At 42.3% G+C, this 10,967-nt stretch overlaps 1 protein-coding gene across 1 annotated transcript in view; it reads left to right on the top strand.

The window, feature by feature from the left end:
• Window positions 1-307: 307 nt before the first annotated feature.
• pgpep1 (pyroglutamyl-peptidase I) overlaps window positions 308-10,967 on the top strand; it is a 36,695-nt gene continuing 26,035 nt past the window's right edge. The window contains exon 1 of the mRNA XM_072594383.1: window positions 308-475. Coding sequence (XP_072450484.1) covers window positions 439-475 — 37 coding nt within the window. The 5' untranslated portion in view covers window positions 308-438. The remainder of the gene's footprint in view (window positions 476-10,967) is intronic.

The following is a 10,967-nucleotide window of genomic DNA, read 5'->3' as shown; positions in this document are numbered from 1 at the left end:
GGTCAGAACATCCAGAGAGGACACGTGCGGCAGCCTTTCCCGCGCTCCCTGGAAAAGGATACAGAGAGGTGGGTGGGGTTTGCTGACGCAAAACGCACCCAGCCTCCCTGCGTACGTGTTGACGTAAGATCCTAGCGTGCGTGACGGGGTGACGTAATGGTGGGTCCATTGAGTTGGCCAGAGTCTGAGAGAGAGTGAGTGTGTAAGAGAGAGGAGAGGAGTGGAGTGGAGGGAGAGAGAAGGAAGGAAGGAAGGAGGGAGGGAAGGAAGGAAGGAAGGGAAGGAAGGAAGGAAGGAGGAAGGAGGAAGGAGGAAGGAGGAAAGAGGAGGGAGGGAGGAAGGAAGGAAGGAAAAGAGGGAGGAGGAGGAGGAGAAGGAAAAACAAAAGCCAGGAGCAGGAGGAAAGAGTTGAGAAGAGGTTGCACTCAGCTGGAGGAGATGGAGAGGAACAGCAACAGGACAGTGGTGGTTACAGGTAAGTGGGATTGTTGCTAATTTGTATCCCTTGCACTTTGTTACAGTCACTGGGCTCTGGCAACACCTCAGCCTGAGGCAGCTTCAGCGTCTGTTGCTCACATTGACAGTGCTTCCCCCACCCCCAAACTCTCAAACCTCCCTCTCCCCACACAATTCTTCCCTCTGCCCCCTTTACTCTCGAGTTTTCGACAGGATCGCCTTTATGTTTACCTGTCTCTTTTTGTGTGATCTCCACAGCGTTTCCTTTAAAGTACTGCTACTTGCCTCTGCAAAGTTTTTTTTTGTTCAGCACAACTTCTTGTAAGTGAGACTCTTGTACTTTTGAAGTATAAACACCTGTTGATAAGCGAGTTAGAGAAAATAGTGTCGTTACAAATTGCAATTTTTGTCAACAATAGTGAAGTTTGAAAGTGATATATGCACTGCTGTAAACTGTCATTCTCTATTGTTGTAGCTTTCTGTTTGGACTAATCTGAAAGGGACCCAGACATTTAAAAAAAACACAGTGGGGCAAGACAGGGAAAAGGGCTGTTTTAGTTTTTTTTGCTGTGTTGGGCACAGTTGGGGAGCCATTATACTAACTCTGCTATGCTGCATGTGATACAGAGTTGTACTAGACAAAGAAAGGGACAAGGGAGTTGGTCAGACAGGGGCAGAGTCTGGGCCAGACAGTAAAATTCAGCAGAGGAGACCATGCATGAAAGGCTTGGGATTGTTGTGTGTCTGCAGAAGGAGTGACGTGACTTGGGAGTGTTGTGATGACTTGCCCGACTGCAAATAGCTGGGGTCTTTAACAGAGATTAATGCTTATGAAGTTTAAACTTAGAGATTGCAACTAGTTTCCAGAATTTTTTTCTTTTGAAACTGTTATGTCTAAATAGTGACTGTGATTGTCAAGTTCAGTGTTTACCCCAAAGTCTTTGATTAGTGTCATATTTGGAGTGTTTGATTTCACTTTCCACTTGCATGAATTTTGTGCTATTTTGAGAGAGACTAATGGGAGATTGGGAAAGAGGAAGTCTGATAAGTAAAAGGCAGACAATATTTATGTGATGCGTGTTATTAGCACTGACAATATTTATTTTGTCTGACTCATTAGAATATTTATGGAAAAGATTGATTATTTCTGGCATTGTCTTAGTACAGCCTCCTAACAGTAATAAGACAATGGATTTGCATAGTGCCTTTCATGACCTCAGAATGCCCTGAAATGCTTTACAGCCAATGAAGTACTTCATTGAAGTGTAGTCATTGTTGCAATGTAGGTAATGTGGCAAACAATTAATGCACAAGAAGCGTCTATAAAGATCAGCGTGATAATGACCAGATATTCTGCAAAAACTCTCTTTGTCAGTTGAGAGATAAATATTGGCCACAACATCTTTGGAGAATTGTGATGCTTTCCTACTATAGAACTCTTGTATCTATCTGAGAGGGTGCACGGGGCCTCTGTTTAACAACTGATGACAGTACCTCTGACACTGCAGCTTTCTGTGTGGGGAGTTATCAACTTTGTTTTGCTGAAGTCTGCTGGACAAAGACTAGGCAAGAGTGAGGACTGCAGATTAGAGTTGAGAGTGTGGTGCTGGAAAAGCACAGCAGGTCAGGCAGCATCCGAGAAGCAGGAAAACCAACATTTTGGGAAGGGCTTTTGCCTGAAACATCGATTTTCCTGCTCCTCAGATACTGCCTGACCTGCTGCAAAAAGACTGTTCACTAACTATTAAAAACACTCAAATAAGAAAAGACCCATCCTGCCCCCACACCACCCTTCACTTCAATGAAGACATGCACTAACTTGTCACATGCTGAGCTGTACAGATCAAAAGCTCTTTGCTATATCCACAATATAGCTGTGTAGCTGGTGGTTTGGTGTTTTAACTCAAGGATCCATAAACTGTGCAGAGGGGAATTAGTCAGACGTGCTGTTAGTGATCACAATCCATCTGCTGGGCTGAATACTTTTAGGATCTGCTAAACTATTATGTTCCCCCTTAAGTAGCATTGGTACTGTGAACAAGAGGAATTCATTCATACCCTTGATCTTGTTCTGCTAATCAATTTGATTACAACTGTTTTCTATTTACATTTCATGTATTCACCTTTTGTAGTGCAGTGGTAATGCCCCTTGCCTTGGTTCAAATCCCACCTGCTCCAGAGGTGTGTAATAACATATCTGAACAGATTGTTTGGGAAAAACAGATTAACTTTTTTAAAAAAAATCACGTGGTGCAGTGGTAGTGTCCCAACCTTTGAGCCAGTGCATCTGGGCTCAATTCTCATCAGCTCCAGAAGTATGCAATAATATCTCTGAACAGGTTGATCGGGTCACTAGCTCACGGGTAGTTTAATGTGGCAATGGAGTTCTGGATTATCTAGGGGCTCTTGTGCAATGGTAACACTTGAGTTATAAGGTCATATCATAGATATTTCTGAACAAAAATATCTTCACATTAGTCTATCTCTCACATTATGCTGGATTCTTGCCTGATGGATGTTTCTTGTCTCTAGAAGTGGACTCGGGAGGGAGAACAGCAGCTGCAATCTGGAGATGACCCTAGTTGACAGTGAAACAATGAAGGAATGTCACATGCGTTCCACTTCCCAATCTCCAGTTTGACTTAATATATTCTTCAGTTAAGTCAACAACAGAGTTTTGCAGTGCCGTTAATACAGCAAATCTGCCACAGGACGTTTCACAGAACTGTCAGCAAGCAAAATTTGTTATTGGGCTACACAGATATTTGGATAAATGAACAAAAACTTGGTCAAACAGCTAAGTTTTAAGGAAGATCTGAAAGGAAGAGGGTGGGGTAGGAATTCCAGAGCTTAGAGCTTTGAAACTACTGTCTCACTATTAATACTGGAGCAATTTTAAATAGAGAATGTGCAAGCGATTAGAATTGAAGGAGCATTGATCTCATTTGGTAGGACGTAGCACTGGCAATGGGGGTCATCATTGCTAGATCATGGGGCTATTTGGGAAACAAAACTGAGGATCATAAAATCCAATGATTGTTGCTCGAGAGCTGAGGGAGGTCAGTGGATATGGGTGATATGTAAGTGGAACCTGGCATGTGAGGGGTTTGGACTTTACTAAACTGTACTGCATCTGTCCTGGAGGAGATCGAGACCACTGGACACCCATATTGACCAGTGTCCTGTTTCTTATCACCCTGAGCAAAAGAAAAACATGTAATTCTTTACCTCACAACACTTACCCTATTGCAAGGCATCATTGGTGAGCTGCTATCATTGTAGTTTGTGCCTAATCTGTACAGTGTTGTTTAATAAAGTTTTGAAAAGAAAATATGCAATTGTTGATGTGGTGAAGATAAGTGTGCATTAAATTAAAACTGTAACAGGTGAATGTAACAGTATATCTTTCGCATGTTTCAAATAAATACTTAATGAGTAACTTAGTTGCAAAGTTCCGTTTCAAATCAAGTTGACAGAACCAGTGTAGCCTGTGGGTGTAACAGACATCTCCTGTGTTACTATGTAAACTGGCTGTACTGTAAGATTTGAACTTTGCACACTTCATCAGCAGGATGTCATGACCCAACAGACAAACAGAGCAGGAATGTCTCATTGTCACTGTGTCCTTTAAGCTTTATCATTCAATCAGGAACAAATACAAATTATTGGGAAACTTGGCAGATCTGGCAGTATCTTTGGAGAGAAAACGATTGATGTTTTGAGTCCAGTAACTTGTCAGCTTCAGGATTTGGGTTATTGTTGACTCAGTGTAGGGACAGAAATCTCGTCATCACTCAACACTGCATCTGTGCTTCTAACTTCAGGTTGGCGACGCAGAGCAAAGATGACAGCAGTAGTGGGTAACTGTGATCAGGGCTGCTCTTCTCTCAATGACTTAATTAAAAATCGCACAACCTGACGAAGGAGCAGCGCTCCAAAAGCTTGTATATTCAACTAAACCTGTTGTACTATAACACGGTGTTGTGTGATTTTCAACTTTGTCCACCCCATCCAACACTGGCACCTCCACACCAATGACTTAAGAAATGGTCATGTGAAAGGAAGGCTGTAAGAGCATGTATTTTTATAACACCTTTCACAATCTCTGAACGTCTGGAAGTGCTTTAAAGCCAGTGAAAGTGTAGTTGCTGATGTAATGCAGGAAACTGAACAGCCAATATGTGCACAGCAAGATCACGCAATATCAAGGTGTGGGTTTTTTTTGTTGGTCAGAGGTTAAATGTTGAGCCAGAATATTAGGGAAAACTTTTAGCTATTCTTCCAAATATGTCACTTTTGTTTTTTCTTTGTCATCCCCAGAGAACATACAAATTTTCCCTTTTTAATGTCTCATTGAAAGCTGTTACCTCTGCCAGTGCAGCATTCACTCAGTACTGCAGTCAGAGCTGGGATTGTGAGAGGAGATCTCTGGATTGGGATTCATTGCAGGCTCAGGTTGTGGTGAGCCACAGTGAAGGATTATCAAAACTGAAGCTGCTGGATAAAGTTTGAGCTTAATAATCCCAATCATGTTTCTGTGACTGTAAGTTTTTTATTTTACTGTAAAATAGCTTCTATTTCTCCTCCCAGTTAAGAATGTTCTGAGTACAAGTCCTTTCAGCATCAATTGTGTGATCAGAGTTTTAATGAGTTTTTTCAGCTGCCTGCTCTGTATCCCAGCCAAAGAGCAGGAATAGATGATTTAGATTAGATTAGATTACTTAGTGTGGAAACAGGCCCTTCAGCCCAACAAGTCCACACTGACCCACCAAAGCGCAACCCACCCAGACCCATTCCCCTACATTTACCCCTTCACCTAACACTACGGGCAGTTTAGCCTGGCCAATTCACCTAACCTGCACATTTTTGGACTGTGGGAGGAAACCGGAGCACCCGGAGGAAACTCACGCAGACAATGCGCAAACTCCACACAGTCAGTAGCCTGATTTGTTATACCTTAATTTGCAGGATGAACCTATCTGGACAATTCTGCAATGTAAAACTGAACAAGGATGGAAGATGACTCTTAAATCTGTATCAGTTAGGTCAAATGGTCATTTCTCTACTTATATGTAACTTTAACTATTCTGTTTCATCTCCGTAATGGGATGAAGTGCTACTGTGGCTAATCCTTTCTGCTGAGCTATTATGGACATGTTGTTTGGAAAAGGAATCATACCTTCCTGAAGTCATGGTTAATACCTTCTGAACCTCGTTTCCAAACTGAACAATAATACATGAAACAACTTAATTCATCACAGCATCCTTTGTCGAGCATTGACAGAAATTTTTCATGTCTGTCTTACATGTGACACCAGTCACATCATTTAAAAAGCACTGTCCTCCTCAACAGATTGGTCCAAAGATCCTCGCAGGGTGAAGAATTGATTCTGGAGCCAATCATGGTAACAGCCAAGTTTTTTTTTCATTGCTTCAAACACCTTGTATGAAAGTTATTTCTAATCAACCATGTTCAGACACCTTACAACAACCTTCTGTGCAGATGGGACTTGAGCATGCATTTCCTGAAAATCAGAGCAGTAAATTAACACCACAAGTGTAAGCATTTCAAATCAAAATGTTCGAACATATTGTGACATATTTCTGGCATACCTGGGACTTGAACCCAGGCTTGCTAGTCTCAGAAGCATGGACAATAATGCTGCACTACAAGTCCCTACGATCAGGCTGTACATTTACTGAACTAAGGATGACCATAGTCTCAGGCTTTTGTATCCTCCAATTCAATGTAAATGATGCCATGATAGATTAGACATGTTTTCAGCAATTACCATGTAAACAATGAGATGTGTTGTCGATGTTTTTTTGACTTTCATTCGTCAGGATAGATGCAAGAATGCCAACTTTCAAAGGGGAGATACAAATTATGCTGCATGAGTAAAGTGATTGGTTAGCTCTGATTGGTCAAGGTGTTCCCATTGAGAATGCAAGTTGAAAAGCTTCAACAGAATGTTTTTTTTCACCAATACTAAACAAATGTTTGATGCCACCAAGCAAGTATTTGTTAATGTGACTCTTTGATTTCCCCTGCTTGTAATGACTATAACAGGTTATCTCGTCATTTATCTTTCTTGTACTTGTTGGCTTCTTGTGTGCAAAATAACAACCAAATCTCTGACTCTACAACATTGGCTATGATTTTTATAATAAATTAGTTAGCTGTGAAGTGCTTTGGGACTTAGAGATTGTGGAAGCTGTTACACAAATGCATCTTTTTATCTTTGAAACAGCAAAATCTTAGTCTTTCAAATGTTGAGGTTAGATTCTTGTTTAACGCTTTTTTTGGTATTTTCTATTGTTGTTTGGCATCTGCTATTCTTTGTGCAGATTTTGATAATTTTGTTCTTCCTGCTCTATAATGTTCTCTGTGCCTACAGTCCCATGAGATCGCTGTGGCTCCTCTAATTCTGGTCTCATCTGCATTTATAATTTTCATCATTCTAGTCTTGACGGGCTTGCTTTCAGCTGTCAAGGCCCTTTGCACTGGAATTACCTCCCTATGTATCTCCTTCCATCTCCTTCTCCTTTCGTTCACTTTACAATCACAAGTTACCATACCAACCAAATGCAGTTTAATATATTTCAGCCTCTGAAATCAAGAACCTTTGACAGTCCTTTCTACATTTCGAATTGTACTAATTGTTTTACTTTACAGGTACCCAGTGGAGAGACTTTAATGTGGGGTCACTTGCTTTGGTCAGAAAATGCTACTGTTACGCATCAATTGTTTTCAGAAAGTTACTTCCCAATCAAGCAACTAGTGTTCCTCTGTCTCATAACCATGCAACTTTTTTTTGGTTTCATAAAGCCAGTTATTGAACTTGAGCCTGAAATGTTCATGCAGCTTTTAAGACCATAAGACCATAAGACATAGGAGTGGAAGTAAGGCCATTCGGCCCATCGAGTCCACTCCGCCATTCAATCATGGCTGCTGGGCACTTCAACTCCACTTACTCGCATTCTCCCCGTAGCCCTTAATTCCCCGAGACAACAAGAATTTATCAATCTCTGCCTTGAAGACATTTAGCGTCCCGGCCTCCACTGCACTCTGCGGCAATGAATTCCACAGGCCCACCACTCTCTGGCTGAAGAAATGTCTCCGCGTTTCTGTTCTGAATTTACCCCCTCTAATTCTAAGGCTGTGTCCACGGGTCCTAGTCTCCTCACCTAACGGAAACAATTTCCTAGCATCCACCCTTTCCAAGCCATGTATTATCTTGTACGTCTCTATTAAGTCTCCTCTTAATCCTCTAAACTCCAATGAATACAATCCCAGGATCCTCAGCTGTAAGACCTACCATTCCAGGGATCATCCGTGTGAATCTCCGCTGGACACGTTCCATGTTCTTCCTGAGGTGTGGGGACCAAAACTGGACACAGTACTCCAAATGGGGCCTAACCAGAGCTTTATAAAGTCTCAGAAGCACAACGGTGTTTTTATATTCCAACCCTCTTGAGATAAGTGACAACATCGCATTCGCTTTCTTAATCGCAGACTCAACCTGCATGTTGACCTTTAGAGAATCCTCGACTAGCATTCCCAGATTCCTTTGTACTTTGGCTTTACGAATTTTCTCACCGTTTAGAAAGTAGTCTGTGCTTTTATTCTTTTTTCCAAAGTGCAAGACCTCGCATTTGTTCACGTTGAATTCCATCAGCCATTTCCTGGACCACTCTCCCAAACTGTCTAGATTCTTCTGCAGCCTCCCCACTTCCTCAGTACTACCTGCCTGTCCACCTATCTTCGTATCATCGGCAAACTTCGCTAGAATGCCCCCAGTCCCTTCATCCAGATCATTAATATATAATGCAAACAGCTGTGGCCCCAACACTGAACCCTGCGGGACACCGCTCGTCACCGGCTGCCATTCTGAAAAAGAACCTTTTATCCCAACTCTCTGCCTTCTGTCAGACAGCCAGTCCTCAATCCATCCCAGTAGCTCACCTTGAACACCATGGGGCCCTCACCTTGCTCAGCAGCCTCCCGTGTGGCACCTTATCAAAGGCCTTTTGGAAGTCTAGATAGACCACATCCACTGGGTTTCCCCGGTCTAACCTACTTGTCACCTCTTCAAAGAATACCAACAGGTTTGTCAGGCATGACCTCCCCTTAGTAAATCCATGTTGACTTGTTCTAATCAGACTCTGCTCTTCCAAGAATTTAGAAACCTCATCCTTAATGATAGATTCTAGAATTTTACCAACAACTGAGGTTAGGCTAATTGGCCTATAATTTTCCATCTTTTGTCTTGATAAATTTTGTTCTATGATGTTCCTTTAACAAAGATTTGCATCATATTGTTCTCCATTTACTCACTGTCCAGAGGTTGTGCCTGTGAAGAGACTCAACTTGCAGGTAGAAAGGGTGGTGAAGAAGGCGTTTCATATGTTAACTTTCATTGGTCAGATTATAGAGTACTGGAGTTGAGACGTCATGTTATGGCGAGACAGGACATCAGTGAGGCCATTTTGACCCAGTGCCGGTGAAGGAAAAGCAATATATTGCCAAGTCAGGGTGGTGAGTGGCTTGCAGGGGTGGTAGTCCCATGTATCTGCTGTCCTTTTCCTCTCAGGTGTTAGTGTTTGTGGGTTTAGAAAGTGGTGAATATTTGCCGTGCATCTTGTGGGTAGGACATAGTTACACGCTGCCACTGAGCTTCGATGGTGAAGGGAGTGAATGTTTGTCGATGTGGTGCCAATCAATTGGGTTGCTTTGTCCTGAATGGCATCAAGCTTCTTGAGTGTTGTTGGAGCTGCACCCATCCAGGCAATTGGGGGGCATTCCATCACACTCCTGACTTGTGCCTTGGCTTTGGGGTATTAGGAGGTGAGTTACTCACTGCAGGATTCCTAGTCTCTGATCTGTTCTGGTAGGCATTGTATTTAAATGGCTGATCCATTTCCATTACCGTTCAATGGTAACCAAAGTGCATTGGACTCTTCCTAACGTCCACATTTTGCATACACTGTAATGGGTTGAATTGCTGCAATTCACCACCTGGACAGCAGTTCCTGTAACCTCCACCACTTAGGGGAAGGACAGCAAAGGGATAAGAGTAACATCACTTCTGGGTCAAATGCATTGAACATATGTCAGTTGCTCCTTCTTTATCACTGGGTCCAAATCTTGGAACTCTTTCCATTACAGCACTGTGCAACCAAGACCACAGCAACTAAGAAGGACACACACACACACCCCACCTTAAGTTGTTAGGCATGGGTACCAACTACCAGCCTTGCCCACAATGCTGACATCCCAAGAATGTGATTTGACAAAATTCTTAACAATTTTCAAGCCCCAGTAGGTCATGTGGGAAGCTGTGGTCTAAGGAGCATACCAGTGAACACTACTTTTTGTCAACATAGTCCACACGTTGAGAAATAAATCTCATTTGAGCAAAGTTTCTTGGAACAGGAAGAGGACATTTGGCCCATCAAGTTTACTCTGCAAATCAGTGAGATAATGGATCTATTCGGTCGCCTTCATTCCATCAGTCTCAATCATCCTTGCCTGAGAACAATTGCTCAGTATCAGTTTTGGAACCTTCAGTTGATCCCAGCTATTATTTAGAGGGAAATTTGCAGATTTCCTTTTATATGAGGAATTGTTAATAACTGATGTAACCTCAAAATCTGAGCAAGTTGTCTCAGAGTTGATGTCCCCCAGCTCTGGGTTTCCTCCACCATGTCTGGACCTTAATCAACTCCTTTAATTACCTTAAACCCCTCAATAAGATCACTTCTAAAAGGTGTGAAAGCCTTGTCTGTATAAACTGGCCTCATAATTTACCCCTTAGCCCTTGTATTGTTCTGCCTGTTAATCTGGGCTCTCTCTGATTCTCTTGTTTTCTATTGAAGTGTGATGTCCAGGACTAAACTTCTCACTGATGCCCAACATGGAAGATGGGAGGAGGCCATTCAGCCCTTCGAGCCTGTTCTGCTATTCACCACGATCATGGCTGATTGTCTAACTCAATAGCCTCATTCGGCTTTCTCCCTGTAAGCTTTGACCCCATTCGCCCCCAGATTCAATATCAAGCTGCCTCTTGAATATATTCAAAGTTTCAATGTGTTCATCTGAACTCCAGCAAAAATGGTCCTAACCTAGTCAATCTGTCCTCATATGTAAGTCCCCCGGAGTCAGCCTCGAGAAGCTTCACTGCACTCTCTCATGAGTAAGAGCATCCTTTCTCAGAAAAGGAGACCAAAACCCCACACAATATTCTAGGTGTGGCCTCACTAAGGTGTAACCAGAATGTTTCACACTTGCATTGTTTTTATATCTTTGTGATCTTTATCATAACCTTAGATCACAGCTCTGTGATGTTCGTGAAGGTTTTTACTTTGATTTGATTTATTATTGTCTTGTGTACCTAGATGTAATGATACATTTTGAGTGCAGTATACTCCTCTTTGGCTGCATGGTAATTGGCAAAAGTTGAATATGTGCTGCGGGATGTTGCCCAGTTTGGGAGACAGATGGATGGGCC

This window comes from Chiloscyllium punctatum, chromosome 24 (genome assembly GCF_047496795.1).
Source record: "Chiloscyllium punctatum isolate Juve2018m chromosome 24, sChiPun1.3, whole genome shotgun sequence".
NCBI classification, from domain to species: Eukaryota; Metazoa; Chordata; class Chondrichthyes; order Orectolobiformes; family Hemiscylliidae; genus Chiloscyllium; species Chiloscyllium punctatum.
This window is presented reverse-complemented; position numbering and strand designations above follow the sequence as displayed.